The 27,463-nt window shown below is 36.0% G+C and overlaps 1 protein-coding gene across 3 annotated transcripts in view; it reads left to right on the plus strand.

The window, feature by feature from the left end:
* TEX10 (testis expressed 10) overlaps nt 1-27,463 on the plus strand; it is a 65,955-nt gene that overhangs the window by 37,318 nt on the left and 1,174 nt on the right. For 2 of the 3 annotated variants that reach the window (XM_041761128.1, XM_041761127.1), the window contains exons 10-14: nt 3,846-3,934; nt 5,872-6,005; nt 19,118-19,198; nt 20,807-20,988; nt 26,992-27,202. In XM_041761128.1, the coding sequence (XP_041617062.1) occupies nt 3,846-3,934; nt 5,872-6,005; nt 19,118-19,198; nt 20,807-20,988; nt 26,992-27,202 (697 nt within the window). Of the gene's footprint in view, nt 1-3,845; nt 3,935-5,871; nt 6,006-19,117; nt 19,199-20,806; nt 20,989-26,991; nt 27,203-27,463 lie in introns of those variants that run through there. The other variant, XM_041761129.1, reaches the window with a different exon arrangement.

Here is a 27,463-nt window from a genome sequence, read left to right on the forward strand (position 1 = left end):
ACTCAGACAAGGAATCACTTGAAATCTTTTTTTTTTTTTCTTTTTGTGTGTGTACATGTGGTTAAGTATACATAACATAAAACTTAACTATTTTAACCAGTTGTAGGTGTACAGTTAAAACTGTACAGTGACATCAAGTATTTTCATATTGTTGTACAACTGGCACACTGTCCATCTCCAAAACGTTTTCATCATTCCAAGCTGAAACTCTGCATGTGTTAAAACAATAACTCCTCATCTCCACTCCCAGCGCTTAGCAACCACTATTCTACCTTCATGCTTTTGATTATTCTAGGTACTTCATATAAATTGAATCATATAATATTTGTCCCTTTGTGTCTTGGATATTTCACCCAGCATAACTCTATCAGAATTTCCCTTTTAAGGCTGACTTAATGTTCCACTGTATGTATATATTACCTTTTGTTTATCTGTTGATGGATACTTGTTGTTTTCCATCTTTTGGCTATTGTGAATAATGCTGCTTTGAACATAGTATACAAATAATCTGTTTGAGTCCTTGCTTTTAATTCTTTTGGTTAATATACCCAGAAGTGGAATTGCTAGATTACATGGTAATCCTCTGATTTTTTTGAGGAATTGCTATACTGTATTCCATAGTGGTTGCATCATTTTACTCTTAAATGTTTATAACTAATTAATGGTGTTTTATATTACAGATATTCAAAGTATCCTTAAACACCTGTGTTTGTATCATTAGGTGTAATATTTTTAGTATTCAGTAATACTTATTATTGATTGTGGCTCATGGACAGGCTCTAATATGGTTTTAGGCAGAAATCTAGGCTGTACCTGAAGAGTTTAAAGACTAACTTCCTTATGGTTTCTTGTATATACAGGTCCCCTATCCCAGTTAAGTAGGAGTAGCTCACTTTATTAGTAGACTTTCTTTAGCTTGACAGTCTCTACTTACCAGTATATGACATGTTGGAATCTCGTCACCTGAAGTGTGGTTCATAACTGGTGATCGTCTTTCCTTTTAGCAGAAGAGAGCTATCTGTAACATGTTTATATGTGAAAATTCAGTGTTACATTTCTTCTATGTGCACGTGCATTAGAGAAAGACTTGGTCTTATTTTTAAGTATTTTAAGCATTTATTAGTTTCCCGTGTTTTACTTTCTTGGGGAAACAAAAATCCTGCTTTTTTTTTTTTTTTTTTTTTTTTTTTTTTAATCCTGCTCCTTGTCTAATCGATTATTTAATGCTAGGCTTTTAAAAAAAAATTAAATGTTTTTTTTTTTTTTTTTTTTCTGTTACCAAATTGTTTTTGTGTTTATTAACTTCCAGTAGAGGGCACTCTGTTCCTTTGATATAATTTGTGAAGGATCAGTTTTTGTTTTTTTCTTTGTTTTTTAAAGATTTATTCATGAGAGACAGAGAGAGAGAGGCAGAGACATAGGCAGAGGGAGAAGCAGGCTCCTCACAGGGAGCCCAGTGTTGGGACTTGATCCAGGAACTCTGGGATCATGCCCTGAGCCAAAGGCAGATGCTCAACTGCTAAGCCACCCAGGTGTCCTTTGAAGGATCAGTTTTAAAATTGATTTAAAATCACCATTTGAACACTTCTTGAAATTGATTGTCCTTGAAAGCTATATTTAGTATTTTTATCAACATCAGTTATGATTCACATTGCATAATAATTTTTGTAAGGATGTTTTCAGATGTTTACTTTTTTCTTGTGGAGATTTGTGCTGTTGAAAATAAATTTACAAATAATAGTAGGGGTTCATAATCATTAAAAACAGACTGTCATTGTAGTTAAAAGTCCACCAAGTTAAATTTTGCTTTTTAACAGAGTCCATTAGTGGACTTATTTATCTCTGTAGATGTATTATTCCCATTCAAACCAATCTGTCTTTTAAAAAATAATAAAAAATTAGGACTCCTCAACTTTCTCGGGCCGATGACATCGTTTCACTTTTAGATTCAGAATTTTAAAATAATGTTTGCTTACTTCAGTCATACATTGGGTTAATTCATATTTGGTTTTCTTTTCAAATATCCCTTTCTTTCCTCCATCATGGCTGTAAACTAGCCAGCTGTTTTTCATAATCTTCCACCTGTACTATTACAATATCCTATCTATCTTGTCCGCTGTTGCCAGACTGATTTTCTGAAATATTCCTTTAATTCTGATTTTTATCTGTTACATTAATTGGATTGTGAGATCAGGTTCAATTTAGGTTTTGTAGTTTTTGACACCCGTGTTTGTCTTTATCAGAGTTAATCCCAAGGAATATTAGTTTGTTCCATGTATGAAAAACTCATCAGCTGAAAACTGTTGGTATTCAGTTTATCTTTTGAAAAGTGTAGAGTTGCTGCACCTACTTTTTTTTATTGTCCACTTGCAGTTTTTTAGTTTGACTTTTTCCCCCATAGCATTCTTACTTGCATTTTTCCATTTGCCTTTGCTCATTCCTCACCCTTTCTGCCCCTAGTTTATTTACAGCTAGATTGGGAAGCATAAGACATAAATGTGGAGAGGTAGTCTACATTGTTAGATAAAAATCTTTGACAAGGGAGAAATTTTGGGACTAAGAAATTTGGCTAGGGTTTTAAGTGGTAAATATATGACCTGCTCTGCCAGGAACAGATTCATTTTACTTCTTTTGTCCCGTCTTACTCTCAGAAGTATTGTGGCTTAGCTATATAGTACATAATGGTCATAATTTTAAGACCATATGATATATTGCTTGTCATTTGTCCAAAGTGGACTCTTAAATGGATTTGTTACCTCTTTTAGCCACTGGATGGCACAGTTGATTCCCGTTTTCACTGGATTAAAAAGCGAATTAGTTTGTTTTCTAACTACCATTTAATACTCCTTTCCATTATGCATTTCTGGCTTTTTTATAACATCTTTTTGATATTCCCTCAATAGTCCTTTGCTTACTGTGGGAATAATACTCGGAAGGTTGTTTTCATTATTTTAACTCCCCAAATTTAAAGAACATTAATAAATATAAATACAACTATTTTAACAGTAGAAAAAAATTAAGTGCTTTTACTTAAATTAGAGACTCTTAATTTTGTCAGACATTTATTCAGGTAGCTGTGATAACATTTGTAGCCTCAGCTTGTTTGATCTGATCATTCTCACACCTCACCTCCCCCCCCCCCTTTTTTTTTGCCATATCTAAGGCAGACATTGGCAGTCTTTTTCTTTAGCTTTAACTTGAAGAGAGTTTTTAAAGGAATCACCGGAAACTGATCCCACAGCAGGAACCACATAATCCTCATTTAATGAGATACTGCTCTACGTTTAGCTATGCCTTAAGCACCCTACCAATACTTGAGATGCACTGTTAAGAGGCAGACCCAGTTATACGGCTTTGCAAAGTATAGAAACATATAATTATTGTATAGTAGCTCTACATGGAATATTTTTTACCTAACCAAGATACTTTTTTAGTTTAGTTAGGTAAGAAGCTGGAGCTTGTTTAAACTTAACTCATTTAAGTAAGCAAGGTAAGACATTAGGAAAATCAAGTAGCAGCCATACCTAATACTGAAAAGCAAAGCTTCATCTTGGCTCCTTACAGTCTGATTTTCAAGTGGTGTGGAAATTTTCTAAGTTACACCATATATATGGACCAATTATACTTTTTCATGAAAACTTCACATAAATATAAATATTTTAGAAGTTAAAATTTTCTTATTATGGTACTTGAGCCCTTATATGAAAGTAAATATATACCATGGATTTTTAAATTATCAATGCAGATTTGTTTTCAATAAAGAAAAATGGTTATATATTGTGCTATTTTTCTAGAGTCTTCAAGTTGGTCACATCTGGTAATAATTCTCCCATTGTTTATTATAGATCATCATTTTCTGGATGGAAGTATTCAGTTAAAGACTGGTTGATGAATGATGTGGACTATTTCAGCTTCTTATTTTCAACACTTACAGGTAAAGACATTCACTGGCCAAGTTAAGGAAAGGCAAAATCTAATATGAAAATTCTCTCTAGATAAATGAACAAGGAAGGGGTAGTGGAAAGGGAGGTGGGCGGGGGGTTGGGGGGCCGGGTGGCAGGCACTGAGGGGGGCACTTGATGGGATGACCACTGTGTGATATGCTATATGTTGGCAAATTGAATTTCAACAAAAAAAATAATTTTCCCTAGATTTGCTGTCTTATCTATTTGGGTCTAAGTTTTGAAGATGATAAATAATCTGTTTATCTTGAAATGATTTTTATTGACTAACAAGTGGAAATCTTTGAAGGAATATTTTACCCTCCATTGTCAGGCTCTTGAGGCAGGGATATATATGATTTATGTTTAAATCTCTCAGAGTACAAGTACTCTGGGGATTATTTGAATGTCACATGAGTATATTTTCCTTTCTTTGTCTTATTTCTCAACTTTATTATCCTGGTTTATAGTGAACTGGATGTACTTCTTCAAAAAATTTTTTTTAAGATTTTATTTGAGAGAGAGAGAGAGCACAAGCAGGAGGAGAGGGAGAAGCAGATTCCCTGCTGAGCAGGGAGTCTGACAGCATGATGTGGGGATATGTGGGGCTCATTCCCGGGAACCCGAGATCATGACCTGAGCCAAACAGCAGACACTTAACTGACTGAGCCACCCAGGAGTCCCTACTTTTTTTTTGATAGCCAGGTGCAAACCCCATTGCAGACTTTTAAAAAACTGATGAACAGAATATCCATCTTAAACATATTTAAAATGTTCAATAGGAATGTACATCAGATTTCGATTCACCATTTTCTATATTCCATTTGCTCTCAAAGCAAAATTAGTAAGATGAATCTAGAAATGTTATGTTAGATGTATAATTGCTGTTGTTTTAAATGATTGTACTATTTCAGCATTTGTGTTTTATATTTGAATGATGAAGATGAGATTCTTTGAAATTTTCTGAATACTTGAAGTTAAGATGCTTAATGGATAAGTTAAATGAGACTCTAGAAAGAACTTGACAAGTGCTGATAATGAGCTGAATCCAGCAAGATAAATATTGCATATAAGATAAATGTATTTATTTCATATTTTTGGATGTGCTTATTTGAGATAAGAAGCATGGGCTTTATGTTTTAATGGTAGTACCAGTTAGAAGGTTTAGTGGTTTTGGAAAAGCTCATTAGGAGTCAGTAGTGTGATGTGGCCATCGGATTCTTTAGGCTGTGTCATGGAAATACAGGGATCTGAACATCAAAGCAGATCACGTTGCTGGTATTCTAATCATTCTGAGCATTGTCTTTCAGGAGAGACTGTCAGGTTGTCTATGTAGGTCAGACCAAGTGTAATAGAGGTGGTAAGAGAATCAAATTTTGTTTTATATGGGGTAGTTGAAGGAACTATACATGTATTATTAAAAAAAAAAATCCAGAAGGGTTTAGGAGGGATAGAGTAGTTTTCAAACATTTGAATTTGAAGGGATATTATATAAGAAAATATGTAGTATATGTATGAAGATGTATATCATTTTATTTGTTGCTTTGCTTTTCTAAACCTACCTTTAAAGAGAAAGCATTTAAAAAAAATAAAGCATTTGCCTTTCACATTCTTTTTAAAGTAAAAGTGATAAACTTCCTAATATGAGGGATAAAACCTATTTCTTGCTATATCATATATTGAGTAAGATCACATGCTTTTGTACTTTTTGTAATTTTATGATATTTACTGCCTCTTATTATAAGCAATTCATTTTTTAAAAATACATGAAATGCAGAAATTCAGAGAAAGCAAAGCTTGAAGAAGAATACAGGTTTTCTAAACCTACCTTTAAAGGTACATGTCATGTCTCTTTTAAAAAAAAATATGAAGAATATCATTTGCTTTGTGGTTTAGTTTTTTAAATTCTCTGTGTTTATACCCAAATTAGGGTTTTCAAAAGAGGAGTTGACTTGGCTTCAGAGCCTTCGAGGAGTTCCTCATGTTATCCAGACACAGCTTTCTCCTGTGCTGCTTTACCTTACCGACTTGGATCAGTTTTTACATCACTGGGATGTAACAGAGGTAATAATGCATTTAAAAAAGAATCTCATTGTTAAAACTCTGTTCATCAACCACCAATTGTTACCATATTATTAAGATTGCCTTATAGGAGATACTCTTAGAGATAAACAGACATGATCCATGTTCCGAGAGTGCTTATGATCTTGGATAGAAGATCTATGTCTCTAAAAGAGGAGTATTTTTCATTACAAGTTGCACTACTAGAGTAGAATAAATTAGCAATTTGAACGGTAGAGAAATTTATTTTCTTTTATCGTATAGAATAGATAAGATAGATGTTTCTGTGGAAAAGAGAATTTGACTTGAATATTGAAGGATAAGTAAGACTATTTGGATTTGGTATCGTTGAAGGTGATTTTTTTTAAAAAACACAAAAGATTATTCTGCAGTTACTTTGGTCTTGAGAATTTGTACATAAGTTTATTAAAGTTAATTTAAAACCCTTTACTTTCATTAAGTTTTTTATTTATTTTTATTTTTTTTAAAGATTTATTTATTTATTTATTTATGATAGAGAGAGAGAGAGAGGGAGGGCAGAGACAGGAGGAGGGAGAAGCAGGCTCCATGCCGGGAGCCTGACGTGGGACTCGATCCCGGGACTTTCATTAAGTTTTAAAGTTCAACCTTACAGATCTTATTTTTTAAGAGAAGTCAATTTAAGCCATCTTTTATTTTTATTTATTTATTTATTTATTTTAATTTTTATTTATTTATGATAGTCACACAGAGAGAGAGAGGCAGAGACACAGGCAGAGGGAGAAGCAGGCCCCATGCACCGGGAGCCTGACGTGGGATTTGATCCTGGGTCGCCAGGATCACGCCCTGGGCCAAAGGCAGGCACTAAACCGCTGCGCCACCCAGGGATCCCTTAAGCCATCTTTTAAAATGGGACTTTATATTTTATTTCTTTTTACAAATTTAGTTAAATTTTAAACCATTTAAATAACTTATGTATTCACTAATTATCAAGTAGTTCAGTTTTCTGACAGACCTTTACAAATGTTAAAGTAAATACTAAATATATAGTAAATTAAACTTTATGATAAATCTTAGTAACCTAAGTTTTGGTGTTGCTTATAGTAAAAATCAAAATCACAAATCTAAATTGTAAATTAATTACATGTTTTAAATTGGAATTATTAGGCTGAACTTTGACTCTAATAGGCCAAATTGTCTTCTATGTTGCAAATATGTAAACTAAATATGCAGAAATATCACAAACATTGATATTAAGGATTTGATACTCTGAAAAATTTCTACTATAATAAGTAATTTCTATTATTTCTTCAGCTTTGTTTCTTGCATGAAAAATGCTTACCCAATAAGAATGCACTTATGTCATCTCAATTAATTTTGGTTTCCAACCTTTCTTGTCAATTCTAATGTTAGGTTCTCTGCTGGCTAATTTTCTTTTAATGATTCAGAAAGCCTCTGGTGAGGACAAAGACTATAATCTTTTTTATAGTTTATAATTGCTAGTCCAAAGGTTTTTTTAAAAAACAAAACAAAACCAAACCAAACCTCTTTGTCATTGTTCTCAACAGGATAGTCTCCAGATTCAAGTTACAACCTACTTTTTTTTTTTTTTTTTGGTTCTTCTCACCTGACTTTGTTTGACTCTGATCACAATACTAAGTATGCCAGTTACATTTATCTTCTCTTTGTTGCCATGGTGCCTGATACTATGTTTATATGTAGGTTCTTCAAAAATACTATATTTTAAAAAGTGAAAAGAAATAATGAATTGGTTTAGCATCTGAGATTTTATCTACTCTACAGTAAATGAAGAGAGCTAAGACAGGTCTCTTGAGGTTAAGGCCTTGAATACTAGCGTGGTGGGATTAGGCTTGCCAACAATTTTAAGAGTATGTTTTTTTTTTTTAATTAAAAAAAATATTTTTCGAAAGTTTTTTTTTTTTTTTTTGAGGGAGAGAGCCTGAGTAGGGGGAGGGGCAAAGAGAGAGGGAAAAGCAGACTTCCTGCTGAGTGGGGAGCCCAACCTGGGCTCTATCCCAGGACCCTGGGATCATGACCTGAGAAAGGCAGACGCTTAACTGACTGAACCACCTAGGTTGCCCTGGTAAGAGTAGTTTTAAAGGACTGACTGTATCTATTTAAACCATTATTATGTATTGGAGAAAGCACTGTATGGGGATTACTGGGCTCCTTATTCCAGGTATAGATTTGCCATTGTCTAGTTTTGTTACTTGGGCAAGTTTTATAATCTTTATCTGATAACTTAAATTTTTCATAAGCACATCATCTGTGTAAAGCCAAGATAAAATTGTCATGAAAATGTTATCAGCTGTATTTCTGAAGTAACATTTGGCAAGGACGTGTATTAAACTTCCAGGTTGATGTCTTTGAAATGTTAAGACATAATTAGGAAAAATCTGAAAGACACATTTTTGTTTTTGAAGTTCTTAAGTGAAGATTTCAGCTTTCTTTTAGATAAATTTTGTTATTTAAGTTGGCCTTTTCATGTAAAAATATTTGAAATACACAGTTTTTGACATCCTTAATGTAAAAATTTATTTTTACATTATTTCATTTGAAGAAGTTATTAGGACAGTGGGATTGCTTAGTTCTTTTGTAGTTTTATCTGCCTAGGCCAAAGGTATTTTTAAAAAAAATCAAACTTAAAAATTAAAAAAAAAATTTTTAAAGATTTTTTAAAAAATTTATTCATGAGAGATACACAGCAAGGGGCAGAGACATAGGCAGAGGGAGAAGCAGGCTCCCTGTAGGGAACCTGATGTGGGACTCCTCTCAGGACCCCAGGATCATGACCTGAGCCAAAGGCAGGCACTCAACCACTGAGCCACCTAAGTGCCCCAAGTCAGACTTTTTTTAGTAGGTATTCACAAAATACAGTTCAGAACAGAAGATAATAAAAAAGTCTTTTCCCATTCCCTCTCAGACACCCATTTTTTCCTCCTCAGTTTCTAAATGTACTCTTTCAGATATCTTCTGTCTATAAATGACTAAGTATATTATTTTGGTTTTGTTTTACAAAATAACATACTTTATACACTTATCTGAACCTTGCCATTTTGTTTTATTTTATAAGATTTTACTTATTTGAGAGAGTGGGTGTGTGCTCCTGTGCACGCAAAACTGGGGGGAAAGGCAGAGGGAGAAGCAGACTCCCTGCTGAGTGGGAAGCCCAACTTGGGGCTTGATCTGAGGACCCTGAGATCATGACCTGAGCCGTAAGGCAGACATTTAATCACTGAACCACCCAGGTGCCATTAGACCTTGCCATTTTCATTTAGTATTTTTGTGATTATTCCTTCTGAGCACTGAAAGAAGAATTGTGTGACTTTCCTGTTAACAATGGAAACTGTAGTTAACAGGGAAAGAAACCAGAATCTCTTTCCAGGGATACTCTTTACAAATGGAGACTTCTCTTCCAGAGCCAATGAAAGGTTTTAAGGTTAATATTAATTATCATTTATAAAATACTGGATGGTTGTAAAAGAATGTTTTTTTTTTTTTTTAACATGGATAAGCTCTGAAGAATAATAACATAAATCCAGTTTAAGAAATAGAACATTTTGGGGCACCTGGGTGGCTCAGTTAGTTAAGCATCTTGCCTTCAGCTCAGGTTGGGATGGAGCCCCACGTCAGGCTCCCTGCCCACTGGGGAGTCTGCTTCTCCTTCTGCCTCTACCCCTGCTCATTCTCTTACTCTCAAATAAAATCTTAAAAGAACAGTTTTAATTTCTATTAGTTTTTATTTATTTATTTTTATTTATTTATTCATGAGAGACACAGACTGAGAGAGAGAGGCAGAGACACAGGCAAAGGGAGAACTGGACTCCTCACAGGGAGCCTGATGTGGGACTTGATCTCATATCCCAGGATCATCCGCTGAGCCACAAAGGCATCCCTTAGTTTTTATTTTTGAAGATTTATTTATTTTAGAGCAAGAGTGTGTGCACCATACGTACAAGTGGTGGGAGGGGTAAAAGGAGAGAATCCTTGAGCAGACTCCGTGCTGAGCATAGACCCTTCCTGACAATGGGGATTGATCCCCATGTCCCATGAGATCATGACCTGAGCTGAAATGAAGTTAAATATTTAACTGACTGAGCCACTTAGGCACCCCTGAACCCCTTTGTGCGTTTCCTCTTTCCTTTCAGAGTAATTCTGTTTTAAATTTTATCATATTCTTGGCTTTTTTACAGTTTTACCATAGTAGCACATAACTCTAAAACTATATTGTTTAGATTTTCATGGTATTAAACTTTTAAAAAGTGAAATCTTTTTCAGTAATTTGCTTTTTATTCAGTATACTCTTCAAGTTATCTATCTTGCTAAGGAGGGCATGTGATGTAATGAGCACTGGGTGTTATATGCAACTGATGAATCATTGAACTCTCTCTCTGAAACTAATATATATTGTATGTTATTTAATTTAAATAGATTAAAAAATAAAGTTATTTATATTGTGTAAATGGTAGTTCATTGTTTTTATTGCTGTGTAGTATCCTATTGTAGTAAGATACCATGGTTCATTGTTTTCATAGGGTGAGTATTTTTAGCCATGTTAGCTCCACCTTGGCATATTAGCTATATGCCTCTTTGTTTTATGTTTTTTTAGGTATTTGCTCTTAAGGACAGTCTACCTTCAAACTATGCTATAACACTTCATACCATAATATAATGTGTAATGATATTATATGAGGCCATTGTTTGTTTTTTTGTATGTAATGTCTTTTTTTCTCTACATGCGTCTTTTTCCCTACATGTTTCTCAAGATCATCCTTGTATCACTTTCCTCAGCAATTTGATTGTGTTAATTCCTTAGTGTCGTCATCGTCATCTTTTTTTTTTTTTGGCTTGATGTTTGCTGAATGTTTTTTAAGGCTTATAGTTTATTGTGTTGGGAAAAAATGTCAGTCATTCTTTCAAAAAAAGAGTTTTGGTCCCCTTTGGGACCCTAGTTACATGTGTGTTAGAATCTTGACCTTATCCTTGTAGGCCTTTGAGACTTTTTTACCTTTTCCCCCCTCTTTTCAGAAAGTATGCTTGTGTATTCAAGTCATTGGACTTTCTGCATTATCTAATCTGCTCTTAAATCCAACAAAGATTTTTTTTTTAAGGTTTTATTTATTTATTTGACAGAGAAAACACAAGCCAGGGGGCAGCAGGCAGAGGGAGACGGAGAAGCAGGCCTCCCACTGAGTGGGGAGCCTGATGTACAGCTGGATCCCAAAACCCTGGGATCATGACCTGAGCTGAAGGCAGATGCTTAACTGACCGAGCCACCCAGGAGCCCCTAAAGATTTTTTTAAGACTTTTTTTTTTTTTTTTTTTGAGCAGTTCTACATTCACAGAAAAATTGAAGCAAAGGAATGGGTATTTCCTCTGTATAACCCCTCATATTCATAGCTTCCTCCATTATCAACATCTTCCATGAGAGTGGTTCTTTTGTTAGAATTAATGATTCTGTATCGATGTAATTACCCAAAGTCCACAGTTAACATGTTTCACTCTTGGTGTTACACATTTTTGGATCTGGACAAATGTTTGATACCATATTATCTATTATTATCTCATACAAAGTGTTTTTATTGCCCTAAAATCATCTGTGCTCTGCCTATTCATCCTCTACACCCCCAACCCCTGACAACCACTGATTTTGTTTTCTTTAACTATCTGTATTTTTTCTTTTATAGAATGTCATATATTTGGAACTGTATAGGATATTGCCTTTTTAGATTGGCTGTTACTTTGACTTAGTAATATTCTATAAGATTCCTCAGTGTTTTTTCATGGCTTCATAGCTCATTGCTTTTTAGTGCTAATAGTGCATTAAATATATCAGTTTGTCTATTCACCAACTGAAGAACATCTTTGTTGCTTCCAAATTTTGGTAATTGTGAATAAACTGTGTAGGTTTATAAACATTCAGGTGTGTACGTTTTTGTGTAGACATGTTTTCAGCTCCTTTGGGTAAATACCAAGGAAGCATTTGCTGGATCACATGGTAAGAGTGTATTTAATTTTGTAAGAAACACCAAACTGCCTTCCAAAGTGGTTGTACCATTTTGCGATTCTACCAGCAATGAATGAGTTTCTGTTGCTCCAGATCTTTGCCAGCATTTGGTGTCAGTGTTTTGGATATTGGCCACTCTAGTAGGTGCATAGCGTCTCATTATTTAATTTTTTTAAAAGATTTTATTTATTTATTCATGAGAGATAGAGAGAGAGAGGCAGAGCCACAAGCAGAGGGAGAAGCAGGCTTCCTGCAATGAGCCTGATGTGGGACTCAATCCCGGATCCCGGGATCACACCCTGAGCTGAAGGCAGACGCTCAACCGCTGAGCCACCCAGGAGTCCCTCATTATTTAATTTTGATTTCTCTGATAATACATGATATGGCGCATCTCTTCATGTTGATTTACCATATGTCTTCTTTGGTGATTTATCTATTACAGTCTTTAGCCCATTTTTTAATTGGGTTATTGTTGAGTTTTAAGCGTTCTTTAAATATTTTGGATAACGGTACTTTATCAGATAGGTGTTTTGCAAAGATTTTCTCCCAATCTGTGGCTTATTTTTTCATACTCTTGACATTATCTTTTGTGGAGCAGAAGTTTTAAATTTCAGTGAAGTCCGGCTTATCATTTCTTTCCTGCATTGTGCCTTTGGTGTTATATCTAAAAAGTCATCACCATACTTAAGATCATTTAGGTTTTACTTCCTGTGTTGTCTTCTAAGTCATTTATGGTTTTTTATTTTGCATTTTACATTTAGGTCTGTTACCATTCTGAGTTAATTTTTGTGAAGAGTCTAGATTTAGTTACGTATGGATTGTTAAAGCACCATTTGTTACAAAGTCTATCTTTGCTTCATTGTCAAAGATCATTTGCTTATGAGTCTATTGATGAGCTCTCTATTCTGTTCCGTTAATCTCTTTGTTCTTTCACCAGTAATATAGTATCTTGATTACTGTAGCTTTATAGTAATTTAATTTATGAAGTTGGATATCATCAGTCCTTTAACTTTGTTCTTTTCCTTTAATACTGTGTTGGCTGTTCTGGGTTTTTTCGCCTGGATTTTTTGCCTTTTCTTTCTTTTTTTTTTTTTTTTTTTGCCTAAATAAACTTTAGACTTAGTTTGTGATATCTACAAAATGATTTATGGGGATTTTGATTAGATTTGCATTGAGTCTATGGATGAATTTGGGAAGAACTGACATCTTGACATTACTGAGTCTTTCTATCCCATAAACATGAAATACCTCCCATTTATTTTATTCTTGGATTTCATTCACCAGAATTTTGTAGTTTTCCTCATACAGATCTTGTACCTATTTTAAGTTTATATCTATTTCTCTTCTTAGAGATGCTAATGTAAATTTAATTTCATATTCAATTCAATATTCTTATGAATAATATAACGAGCATTCATGTTTGTTCAATGCTGATATTTGGAAAATGGACTTTTATATATTCACATTGTATTCTGTAATCTTGCTATAATTACTTATTAGTTCCAATAATTTTTTGTGAATTGTTAAAGATTTTCTACATAGTCATGTCATTTATGAACAAAGACCAAGTGAATTTTAAATTTTATATAATGCATTTTTTATCTCCTCTTTTTTCTTTAACTTTTTTTTAAAGTAATCTCTACACTGAACATGAGGCTTGAATCTACCACCCTAAGATCAAGAGTCACATGCTCCACCCACTGAGTCATCCAGGCACTCCTTCCTTATTTTAAAGATGTTTATAATAATAGGTATTTTATTTTATTTATTTAATATTTTTATTTTTTTAAAGATTTTATTCATGAGAGACACAGAGAGGCAGAGACATAGGCAGAGGGAGAAGCAGACTCCCTGCAGGGAACCCAATGTGGGACTTGATCCCAGGACCCTGGGATCACAACCTGAGCCAAAGGCAGGTGCTCAACCACTGATCTACCCAGGCATCCCCCTATCTGCTAATTCTCTCATGTCATTTATATTGATTGGTTTTTCTCCTGGTTATGTAGCACATTTTTTTTAAAGATTTTATTTATTCATGAGAGAGACAGAGAAAGAGGCAGAGGGAGAAGCCGACTTCCCCTGGGGAGCCTGATGTGGGACTTGATCCCCTGATCAGGAATCATGCCCTGAGCCGAAGGCAGACACTCAATCACCCAGGTGTCCCTATATAGCACAGTTTTAAGTTCCTTGTCATGCTTAGTAGTTTTGAGTGCATGTTGGACAATGGACATTTTTTGTTAGATTATGCTGGAGTGTTTTGCTTTGTTCTGGGAGGCAGTCAAGTTACTTGAGTATTAGCTTTATCCTCTCGAGTCTTGTTTTTAAGTTTTGTTGGTGTGGTTATTAGAGCAAGTGGGCTTGAGTCAAGGATCAATAAATTATAGCTTATAGGCCCAAACCAGGTTGCCCCTGTTTTTGTACCACCTTGGACCTAAGAGTGGTGTTTACATTTTTTCAGTTTAAATGTAAAAAAATGTTTACATTTTTTTCAGTTGTTAAAACAACCCCCCCCCCCAGAAGAATATGTGAGAGAATATGTGGCCTACACAGCCTAAGATATGTATTATTTGGCCCTTTACAGAAAAAGCTTACCAACCCTGCCCTTGTGCTAATTTATCTGTATAATTAATGTTCTCATTCTGAGCACCATCTGAATAAAACCTACATGTTCTATGAAGACCCCATTGGTTAGAACTTAAACATCTCTGCTCTATTTGAGCTTTGTTGTTGTTGTTGTTGTTTTTAAAAGGTTTTATTTATTCATTCATGAAAGACAAGAGAAAGAGGGAGAGACACAGGCAGAGGGTGAAGCAGGCTCCATGCAGGGAGCCTGATGTGGGACTCGATCCAGGGACTCCAGGATCACGCCCTGGGCCAAAGGCAGACGCTCAACCACTGAGCCACCCAGGCGTCCCTCTATTTGAGCTTTGGAATTGTTTTGTTCATAGCTCCTGTTTATTCTTTGGCCTTGTAGATTTCCACCTTGTACATTAACAGCTTTGTTTAGCAGTATACCTCAGGACATTGGAGCTTTCTCTCCCAACAGGAGGATAAGAATTTGGCTTTATGAAATGGCCTGTATTGGAGGACAGAAAATCCTGCCAACCTTTTGATTGTCTTCTAGGACTAAACTGAAAAAAATGGAGACTCAAGGGACTTTAGAGATGTTGGATTCCCCTCCATCCCGGCATTCCTAAATTCTTAAGCTATAAACGAAGAGAAGCTTAAAAGCTACACCAGTAACTTGTATGACTCATGGTGCTCAAGAAACCATGATTGCTTAAAGTTCCTGTCCTGGAAGTGGGTTAGGGCTTCAGTGGACACACAGGCACTCATTAGAGACCTCTAAGGGCAGTACCTTAGGATAGGGATACACAAACACGGACCATGAATATAGATTAAAGGAGAATTTCACCAAAGGATTACTGAGGACCTCTGAAGACAGTGGAAATTGTAAAATTTACTGAGAAATATTAAAGATAAGCTAAGTACATGCCATGGATTGGGAAACTCCAATATTGTAAAATAATAGCTCTCCCTAAATTAATCTACAGTATATATAAATTCAGTGTAATCCAAATCAGAGCAGATGTTTTTGTGGAAATTGAAAAGGTGATTACAAAATTTATATTGAAATGCAGAGGATCAAGAATAGCAAGACAGTGTTGAATAAACATAAAGCTAGAGGCTCTATATTACCAGATATCTACTATAAAACTATAGTAATTAAGCATGTGTGGTAATCCGAAAAAGCAGTGGGGCACAAAAGAACCCTGCATAATACATGGTTTCCAATACTACAATAAAGACAGCTTGGGTAAAGTGAGTTTGTTTCCCCACCTACCCACTTAAAGGAATAATGGGGTAAGGAAAGAGCCCTAGAAGAGAGGCCAGCTGTCTTGTCTCTTTCTTAGGTTTTGTATTATTGGTTAATAATTGTTGAGAGACTGCCAACATGAGAAGGGTAAAATCTGTCAAAAAGTAAATCTAATGACATTTTCTTCTGATATGGATTGTTAGTATGTGGAAATACTTATTCTGTAAATACATTCTTTGATATAACTTTATTTAGGAAATGAAAGCATCTCTTGATCTGAATTTTAGTGTTTTAACAGGTTTTTTCTTTTAGCATTTTAGTACAGTAATAAAAATATAAGAAGTGTTAGGTGTATGGCAGTTCTGTGCATATTCTGATGAAATTTGGTAGAAAAATAGTTCCACCTAGAAATTAAATGTATAAATCCTTAAGAAAAATAAGTCTTTGTATATTTTTTAAAAACCCTTAATTTCTACTTTGGACCAAATTATCATGCTTATTCTGGAACTATGCAGTGTAAAGTCGGGGTTCTGATATATATGCAAGTTTCTGTTAACATAGTAATGTGCAAGAGTGAGGACTATATATGTGTATGTTGGTGAGTGTGCACATACATGTATTTATATTAATGTTTATTTACCCTTGAAACAAATTCAAACTTAGAGAAAAACTAGAACTACAGTACAAAGAATTTTTTTCATAGACTGTGACATAATGCCCATAGCCCATACTTTAGCTTGTGTGTCTTAGAAACAAGCATTCCATTATATTACCACAATCTAGTCCTCAAAACCAGGAAATTAAGATTGACATGTTATCGTCATTTAATCCTCAAACCTCAATCATGTTTTGCCAGTTGTCCCAATAATTTTTTTTATTTTTTGTTTGTTTATTTATTTACTTATTTTTCCCAATAATTTTTTTTTAAAGGTAAGCTTTATGCCTAACGGGCTTGAACTCACCACCCTGAGATCAAGTGTCACTTGCTCTGCCCACTGAACCAGCAGGTGCCCCTCAATAATGTTCTTCAGAGCAAAAGGATCCACCCCCAATTTTTTGTGGCATTTAGTTGAAATGTCTGTTTAATCTCCTTCAATTTGGTATGGTTCCACAGTCTTTCCTTGTGTTTTGTTGACCATGACACTTTGAAGAAAATTGGGCCACTTACTTTGTAAAATTTTCCTCTCATTTGGGTTAATGTTCCTTCATGGTTAAATTCAGGCTATACAAATTTGGTAGGAATATGACACAAGTGATGCTGTGGTATTTTGCTTGCATCCTGTCAGGTGGTGTATGGTTTCCATTTGTCCCATTAGATACTTGATTTGCCCACTTGATGAAGTGCTGCCTGCCCAATTCTCCACTGCTTGCTTTTTATCTTTTGTAATTAATAATTTATGGAGATATTTTGAAACTGTTCATATCCCATTTTTTATTAGTCTGTATTTACTTATTTGTGTTAGTATGGTTTCCTATTTTATAGTGGGTCACTATAAAATTTAGTCTTTTTTTTGTTCTTTTGACATGTGCTCATTTTTTTCTGAGTACTTCCTTACTCTCTTGTACCGCAGATTGTTCAAGATTCATACTTTATTTTCTCTGTCTCAGCCCTGCAATCAGATATTTTTTTAAGAAGCCCAGTTTTTCTTTAAGTGGAGAATGGTATTTTGAAACCAACTTTAGGACTCCAGGGTGTGGTCATTGCTCTTGGACCTTGGTGCTCCCAGGCTGTCATGGACAGAAGTCATCAATTTAACACCACAGGGTTCATTTTAATTGTCTTCTTTTCCTCTTGTACCTGCCTCTTCTGAAGGTGAGAACCCTGGCTTCTGTTACACTTAGTATAATTTACTTGATCAATTTGTCTATAATTAATCTCCATTTGGTGCCACCCCCCTCCCATGCAGGCATTTTCCTCACCCCATTTGAATTCCCAACTTGTTGGGGGTTCCTGGGTTACTCTCTTCCCTCCATCACTGCAGCTCTCCTGCCTCCTCTAGTGCTGATGTTTACCTGATTGAGCCCCACACAGTGGCTTTAGAACTGAATTGTTCAGGAAGGGAAGGGGTGGTGGAAAGGAAGAGACTAAATGGTCATTTAATAGTGAATGGGCCTTATCAAATATGATTTATCTTTTGATAATAAAAATATTCACTGCCTATTTTGAAGTAGGATGAGGGCATTAGAAATATGTTATTTACATTGTTACTTACAAGGATAAAAGAAAATAAAAATTGCCATATGAAAACTCTGGGTAGTTATTAATTTAGAAGAGGTTTTATAGAGAAATAATGCAACAAGCTATTGATTTTTCAGGGTTGGTTGACAGTTCCCTTAAATTTAGTTTCACTGTCATCTTGCTAGAGTGATATTCTTGTTTCCACCAATCTTGTCTTTCCATGTGATTCCTTCACATATTTCACTTTTGGCATCGCACTCCATCAGTTTCTGGAATTGTGTAACAATGTCTCTGAAGGACTTGATGTTGTCCTTCTCTTGTTTCCTTGAGAACTTAGAAAATTAAAAATACTAAGGATTTGACTCTCACCTTCCTTATATTTTTCTTTTCCTGTGGATTGTTCTCTTCTTTTTACCTTTGGGGAATAGGAAGCATTATAATTAATTTGAAGAGGATATTAGTATTTTCTGGATCATAATTGTTTTTCTATGGTACATTTTCCTACTAAGTGGAAAAAAGGCTGTTAGCCCTCCATTCACATCACTCAGATCTTTGTTTTATTTATTTTTTTATTATTTTTTAAAGATTTTATTTATTCATGAGAGAGACAGAGAGGCAGAGACACAGGCAGAGGGAGAAGCAGGCTCCCCACAGGGAGCCCCATGTGGGGACCAGATTCCTGGTCTCCAGGGTCACGCCCTGGGCTGAAGGTGGGCGCTCTGGGCTGAAGGTGGCGCTAAACCGCTGAGCCACCTGGGCTGCCCAGATCTTTCTGTTTTAGCACTTAATAATAGAAAGATAGTTTCTACATTGGTAGATTGAAGCTACTTTTTTTAGAGCTGTGAGAGAGGAGTTTCTGTCTTTTCATTCCTGTGCCTGGCACCTGGTAGGACTACCTCAGTGTCTGGTAAATATTTAATTAATAAATTGTTTGGAAAATTAGCTCATATATGAAACTTAATTGTTTTACCTTGGACATTTGCATCTTCAAAGTAATTTTTTGTTAAATCTTCTGTTATATGTAGGGTAAGTAGGTTAAAAAAAATTCTGTAGAACTTGTTTCTGATCTAAAATGTCCTGATTTGGTTCCTGGTTTTCTTCTTTTCTGACAGACAGTTTGTCACAGTTTATTGGTTATCCCTGCTCGAAGCCAGAGCTTTGACATCCTGCAGAGTGCCATCAGTAAGCATTTGGTAAATATACTTTTTTTTTTTGCTTTCCTACTCAAAAAAACATAGACAATTCTTGGTTTAACAGTGGGTTTGCCATAGGCAAGGAGAAAGTGAGTGTGCAGAATTTTAAGCTTAATAGTTCCATGGCCTCATAGCATGATGCTGTGATAAGAACTGGGAGATCTCAATGTTTTTCTTGGCTGTTACTAATTAATTCTGTGATCTTGGGAAATTCCCCTTTTCTAGGACCTTACTTTCTATATCTGCAATGAAGGGCTTTAAAATTTTACATTAGGTTCTTGATTTAATTAACATGTACTTGGTATTGGTGTATTGGGAATCCAGCATCAAGACTGGGGTCTAATTTCCACCGTGAAGATTTGGGTTCTGCAGTAGGGATGTAACCTAACAGGCTCAAGGCCTGATCACTAGCAGCGGCAAGCTCAGCCTTGAGACTATCTTGTCTTCTGGCCAGTTGGTGTTCCTTGTTCTCATTGGCTATGCCTGGGTTTTTGGTTTTTAGCTTCCTCCAACATTTATACTTGGATCTTTGGCTTATTATAGTTATGTATAGTGCAAAGGGAGGGCTCCCACAGTTTATCTTCTAGGCACTCTCACTTGTTTGGGTAATTTTATGGGTACATTCCAACCCCCTTTTCTCCTTTAAAATGTTATTTCCCTTAAATTGGAAGAATATTGTTTTGAATTCCCAGTACTTTTCTCTCTGCTGTTGAACTTCCAGTCCTTATGCACTGTGTCTCTAAAGATCCTTACCTTTTTTACTTTTCATCTCTTCTTTAGGTATTAGTGCCCTCCTTTGATTACACTCCTCCTTCTAGTTAAAAGATCACCATGTTAGTCAGTCTTGGCCACTATATTTAGACAGCCTGATCAGAACCTGCAGACTTTCATAATAATTAAACAGTAGTGTCCAGGATATTTAAACCATGCATACATAACAGTTATAAGTTAGAGTCCACCTTAATTATAGTTTATAGGAGAGTCCAGATGAATACATATACCATAATGTCCCTTATTGGGGTTTTGGGGCAGTGAAGCAATCAAGTGTTAAATATAGTAATGTCTTACTTCAGGGTGTTTTACTTCGTCATGTCTGAATGACTAGCTAAATTAAAGGGCAGGGGAAGGCTAATTGTAAAATGAACTCTGGTTTGTACATTTAATTACCTCGGGTGGGGGTGGTGTCAGGTATTAGACTTTTCTAATCTGAAGAATCTAATACGGATCATGTGAGTGCTGTTGTTGGTATCAAGATTTTTTTTGGGGGGGTGCCTGAAATAATCTTTTTAGATGATAGTATTTCTGACCAATAGAAATTGTAATGTCTTGAAAATTTTAGTAGATTTTTTGTTATAGAGGGGAGGCGTGGATTAGGTAAACAGTATTTCTTGAGTTGTCATGCTTTCAAAGAAGTTATTTAATATAATAGTTAAATTCCTAAGAGAAAACAGGACCTTAAGGTATGGCAGGTGGCAAGTTTATTATGTATATACTGTTTTTCATTAGAAGTGATGTTAGATGTTAACTCTCTAGTTAATGGGGTTTGGTTTTATCCTGGAGAGAAGGACTGTTGTGAAGAGGTCATTAATCTCATTTTTCTCTGCCTAGGTTGGGTTGACTGTAATTCCTGACAGTACAGCTGGCTGTGTTTTGGGTGTTATCTGTAAGCTCCTGGATCATACGTGTGTACTTAGTGAGACTCTCCTGCCATTTTTGGCTTCTTGTTGCTACAGTCTTCTTTATTTTCTGCTCACTTTAGAGAAAGGAGAAGCAGAACACCTAAGAAAGAGGTAATAGTTTTTGTATTCTTCAACTTTAATTTTTTCCCTAACCGCCGCAACTGAATAAATAAATTTTAAAAAGAGTGAAAGAAAATTAGATTTTGGAAAGATCTTAAATTCTCTTTCTGAGTTTGTGTAAACCTAATGTCATTTTCTTTGTTCTTTCATAAATTCTCATTGGGTTGATAAGAATTTTTAGTTTTTGTTTTTTCCTTTAGGCTACAAATTTGAAAAATCAGATGACATAAAGTTTCTTAGGAGCTTTCCTTATTAATGTTGCTGTAGGTCTAGCAAGAAAAATTCTATCTACCTTTAAAAGAATGTGCTTATTAATAAGTACAAAGCCTTTGTATTTTGTTTTGGGCTCATTAGAGCTAACTAGAATTTTTAAATTCTTGGATTTAAGGATATTTTTCTAAGATGCTAGTGTTTGTATTAGTACTTTAGCTCTTATATAATCAGGCTGAAGTTTCTAGCATAGTTTAGAATATTTCACTTTAATTTTAAAAAGTATTCTCATACTATGTTCTTATTGGTATGCCTGTTAACATTTTTTATAGAAATCTAGATTTTTCTTTTTAAGACTTTATTTGAGAGAGAGAGAGAGAGGCAGAGACACAGGCAGAGGGAGAAGCAGGCTCCATGCAGGGAGCCTGATGACAGGACTCGATGCCAGGACTCGATCCCGGGACTTCCAGGATCACCCGCTGGGCTGAAGGCAGGCACTGAATTGCTGAGCCACCAGGGATCCCCCAGAAATCTAGATTTTTAAAAATCTAATAGTATAAGAAAATAAAAATTAGTCTATTGCCTGTTAATATTTTGATATTTGTCTTTCTAGTTTTTTAACTTTTACATATCATAAAAATAAACATATGTATGAAATATTTATATAGTTCAAGGAGTAAGTATAAACTGAACATCCATTTAACCAGTCTTCAGGTTCAGAAATAGAATTTTATCAACACACTCTGTGTACCCTCTACAATTACCTTTCTCTTTTAAACCCTTTAGAGATCGCTTTTATATGTTAGATAACAAAAGTTCAAACTAGTAAACTTTAAAGATCTAATTGGCTGTATTAATTGATTCATTAATTGGGCAGCATCCCATCTAGCAAGTAGAGGGGAGCTCTCAAAGGCTATAGAAAGGGAAAGGTTTTTAAAGGTAGACAAGGAGTGGAAAAAAGGAAAGAATCTATCCTTTAGGCAGGTTGCCCTTCCAAGGGGAATTGAAGAGGAAGGAAGGAAGTTTTTCCTAGTGCTGACCAGAAAGTTCCCATGTTGACTGGTGGTTAAAGGTCACGTTTTGGGGGGGTTGAAACTGTAGTTATTTTAGGTATTAAGTCTTAGTTTGCTGACTTGGGGTCTTCACCTAAGTGACGCCGTTTTGAACCTGTGGTTTTCTTAACGTGTTAATCACTTCCTTACCTTTTATTAAAGATTTTATGTGGATTTGTAAACAATACAATTTTTGTTTTGCATATTTTAAGAATTTTATATAAAATTCCATATGTATTTTTTGTGATATGATTGTCATTTATGAGTCATTCATGTTGATTCAGAAATTTATTGCACTTTTGTTTCTCCGTACTAGGGGCTTAAGCAAATTTCTTTCTCTAAAGAGTCAAATATTAAATATTTTAGGTTTTTAATGTATAAAGTCTCTTGTCAGAACTATTCAGTACTGCCCTGGCAGTAGGAAAGCAGCAACAAAGAACATGTAAATGAATGAGTGTGGCTGTGTTTTAGTAAAACTGTTTATAAATATGGGCTGTGAGTATGATAGGCTGTAATCTAGCCAGTTCACTTACTCTACAGTGTTTTGTTATATGAATGCACAGTAACTTATCCATTTTACTATCAACAGAGATTTAGATTTTTTTTTTTTTTGCCAAGTACATATGTATGTTTAAAATGGATTTTATTTAAAATGGACTGTAAAATTTACACATAAACACAGATGTGATGTTTTCCTTACATATCATCAAACTTTAGGTCTGATAGGTCAAGACAAGGCTTTATAAATCCCAAGGAACGTCTCAGGGTTCAAAAAATTTTATAAGTGTCCCCATTTATGAAATGTCTATGTTGCTATTTGTTATTTCCTGTCACTTGAAATACAGTCCCTTTACTGAATACTTTGAGACGTTTCAAAGATCATTTATAATTTCTTATAGAGAAACCTCCCACTTTTGACTCTGTGGCTGGACAGAACAAAGTTTATTATATGAAATATTTTTTGCTTGTTTAAAATGCCTAGTTTTAAATGTTTTATGCTAGATATTGAAACAGTTGGTATTTCCAGATCCTTGATATCTCTTGGGGTAACATAACTTAGTCTCTGCCAGCCAGTCTTAAGTACTTAAATTTCCCTTTGGGTGACCCCTACTCCCTGAGGAGGTTTCTGTAAGGTTCTAAATAATGAGAATGCCAGTCGTATTACTAAGGAGGCTTTAATTTCACAAAAGCTGGCCAAAACTTCGGGTTTGACCAGTCAATTTGAGTTGTTAAAAACTCTGGCCACTGGACGTTGAAGAAACTATTCTATCGTCGTCTGGACTCATTGTTAGTAACAAAAAAATCTCTTGTCACCTCTTGGTTGTAGGTAGTAATCTGTTCTTCTCTATGGTTTTACTATTTTCTTCTTACCTTTGTGGTGTTGCCAATCAAGGTGTGTCCTAATGTAGGTTTATTTATCCTGCTTCTTGAGACAGTGTACTTTTTGATCTGAAGACTGGGTGTTTTTCCCTCAGGTCTAGGAAGTGCTGTTACTATTTCTGTTACCTCCCTGGTTGTTTCTGTTCTCTCCTACAAACTCCTTTAAATGAAGGGATCTTCTCAATCTGTCCTGTACTTCTGAACATCTTCTGCTTTGCTATATGTTTTATTTAACCCTGTTAAGTTTTAATTTCATCAGCTCTATTCTTTGCTCTGTTGTTGGTTTTTTTTAACTTGGCTTTTTGTCATTCTTGTTTTTTTTCATGATTTATTGGTCTTACTTTAAAGTCCCTATCAGTTTGTTCTGTTTGCTCTTTTATCCTCTGGTGTGGGAATTCTCCCTTCAGTAGGGGAGCAGGTGAGGCTCTGGAGATTGTTTTTCATGGGCTTGAACAAACTTATGGTTTGGATTGTATACCCTCTCTTTGAGTGCATCTTTTGTGAGAATTCTGTGCAGATTATGGGTCACTTTTACATATACATTTTCCTGCCTTCCAGCTACACATAGGAAACCCCGCCTCCAACACCTGGGGCCTGAAGTCTCAGCTTCCAACATTTAGCTGTTGAAAACTCAGACCTAAAAGCCCACATCCAACTCTTTATACCCCTGTTGGGGTATGTTTATATGATTTCTGTGATGGTATCTGGCAGCTAGAAATTTTACCCATTCTGGCTTTTGGGGCTTGGCTGTGTACTTTTTTTTTTTTTTTTAAGTATTTTATCTCTGTTTCTCTGTGTTTGGAGTGGAAGGGGAGATTGCTGTTATCTGATTGGAATTTATCAGAAATTTGTGGAGTTAGCTGAACTCCTGAAAATTGTATGCAAAATACTGAACTTTCATCACTTTATTTATTTTTTAATTTTACTTTATAATTTTAAATATTTTATTTATTTATTCATGAAAGACACACAAGAGGCAGAAACATAGGCAGATGGACTGTGGGGAACCTGATGTTGGGACTCAGTCCCAGGACTCTGCGATCACCACCTGAGCCAAAGGAGATGCTTAACCACTGAGCCACCCAGGTGCCCCTCATCAGTTTCTTTAGAGTGGTTTTTAGAACTGCTTTGAGTTCTGAAACCTCAATTTCATTGGTCCCAGTTCTGTCCTTCTTTTCTTTTTTTTAAAAGTATTGGGATCCCTGGGTGGCGCAGCGGTTTGGCGCCTGCCTTTGGCCCAGGGCGCGATCCTGGAGACCCTGGGATCGAATCCCACGTCGGGCTCCCGGTGCATGGAGCCTGCTTCTCCCTCTGCCTGTGCCTCTGCCCCTCTCTCTCTCTCTCTCTGTGTGACTATCATAAATAAATTAAAAAAAATTAAAAAAAAAAATAAATAAAAGTATTTATTTGAGAGAGAGTGCATGTGTGCAAGAGAGAGCAGGAGTGTGGGGGGAAAAAGGGAGAGTGGCAGGAAGAGAGGGAAAAGCAGACTCTTCGCAGAGCAGGAAGCTCATGGGGCTCCATCCTGGGACCCTGAGATCATGACCTGAGCCCAAGGCAGAAGCCTAACTGACTGAGCCACCCAAGCGACGCCCCCAGTTCTGTCCTTTAAACACTTGTAGAATAAGTAGACTTATTCGTGTACATGACAACTCTTAGAAAACCCTAGGAATGGCTCTTGTTCATATGGTATTTCTTCTATTGCCTATGTACCCAGGTCTCTCGTATTTTTTCGACTTGACAGTTTAAATGTGTGTTTTAAGGTGGAGTTCTAAACTTTATTGATCTATTCATTGTATTTAGTATTGTGTAGAATCCATGAGGCCCTTTTAGCACAGTTTTGATCAGCAATTATTTGAAATCCACTCAAGTTAAAAGAGAAAATGAATATTGGATCATTACGGGGGTAACTTATAAAACCCAAGGGCAAGGAATTGAAACTCATTAGGGACCAAAGTGTAGTTACCTCACATTTTCTTCTAAATTGTGTAATCTTTGTCTCTGTGCCTTAATAGCTGTGTCTGCAGTCTGGCTTTTTTCTCCTTGCACATGGCTTTCCTAACCTGGCGATGCATGAGTCAACAGGCTGGATAAAGTCTCTTATAAGTAAGAGAATCTGGTTGGCTTAGAGTGGATTCAGTATTCACCTTTGATGTTGTGTATGAAGTTGGGGAGGTTGATGAGAGTGTGAAAGGAGTACTGCTTCTACATCTGGAGGTAGTCAGGTTCTCTCTGAAGGATTTGGGAACTAGAAGGATTATGCACTTCTGGTAATAGAATCTGACAGACTAAGGTCAGAGCTTTTAGCAGCCAGTGGGACTCTATTTCTGCATTTAATTGACACTTCTAGCATGTGGTGAGGGTAGCTACAAATCCCCTTACTTTTTCATAAAACGTTTTTGTTCCTGCTCTACAATGATACCAAGATAATGATGCTTACTAATATTTGGATTATTTCTGGCCTTTCATGACCTAGTAGTACAGTAATAGTTTCCTTACTGGCTACTTTCTGAAATCCATTTTGGTTCCTCGTGAGCGCATCTTTCTCCACAAATTTGCCCTCCTTAAAACATTGAAGAGGCTCATAATTCAGGTCACAGGCTTAAAGTTCCATGAAGTTTTGTTGTTTTGTGTGTGTGGTTATTTTTAAGATTTTATTTATTTGAGAGAGAGAGAGCACATGCACCAGAGCAGAGCTAGGATAGAAGGCAGGGTCGGGGCGGGGGGTGGGGGGGAAGAATCTCAAGCAGACTCCTCAAGCTGATTGTGGAGCCCAATATGGAGCTCCATTCTACAACCCTGAGATCATGTCCTGAGCTAAAACCAAGAGTTGGATGCTTAACCAACTGAGCCACCTAGGCACTCGTTTTTTTTTTTTTTAAGTAAATTCTACCCCCAACATGGGGCTCAAACTCCAAGACCCCAAGATCAAGAGTTCACGCTCTCTACTGACTGAGCCAGGCATCCCATGTTCTTTTATCAGTGGGATATTCTTACTCTTGAGTTTTGATAATTGTATAATGGTTGAATAATGTTCAGTGGTAGAGAACAGTATGTGTGTGTAGATTGTCTAATTCTGTGTTATATATGATCAGGTTTAAGAATGTCCTGTTAAGCCCAGGAAAGTGCTGATTGCTAGGCTTCCTAGAACTCATTAAATAGGGGAGAACACCTGCTTCTTCATTGGATTTGCTTAAAATTAGCTCTGATGAAACCCAGTTACTAGTTTTGATTTGTGGAGTTTTCTTAGAAAACACCGTGTTTCTTAAAATGAACTTTTTCAGTTTTAGGAAATATAGAAAGGGTACCTTTTCTGTGTTTTGGCTTTCTGACTCATTTTTGTCTGTTGTAGGGACAAGCTGTGGGGGGTCTGTGTCTCCATCTTGGCTCTCCTGCCTCGAGTCCTCAGGTTGATGCTGCAGAGCCTGCGGGTGAACAGAGCTGGGCCTGAGGAGCTGCCTGTTGTGGGCCAGCTGCTTCGCCTGCTGCTTCAGCATGCACCCCTCAGAACTCATATGTTAACCAATGCCATCTTGGTGCAGCAGATCATCAAGAATATCACGGTAAGAAGTGTGAAACGGGGCCTTGTACCATTAGTACTAGAAAAAAGATTCATGGGCAGGGCATGGGGGGTGGGTGTTGCCCTGGGGAGGTGAGGCCTCCTGTGCATTGACTGGCTCCTAGAATTAAGCCCACTGTGGTGATTTCCTAGGGCTGCCCCTGCTAACTAGCACCTGTTACTTAACCGGGGGGGGGGGGGGGGGTGTCTTTGATCCAGAGTCAGTAATAAAAGCCATAAAATACTCAAATTGAATTAAGGTGGC

This window comes from Vulpes lagopus, chromosome 7, assembly GCF_018345385.1.
Source record: "Vulpes lagopus strain Blue_001 chromosome 7, ASM1834538v1, whole genome shotgun sequence".
Lineage (NCBI taxonomy): Eukaryota > Metazoa > Chordata > Mammalia > Carnivora > Canidae > Vulpes > Vulpes lagopus.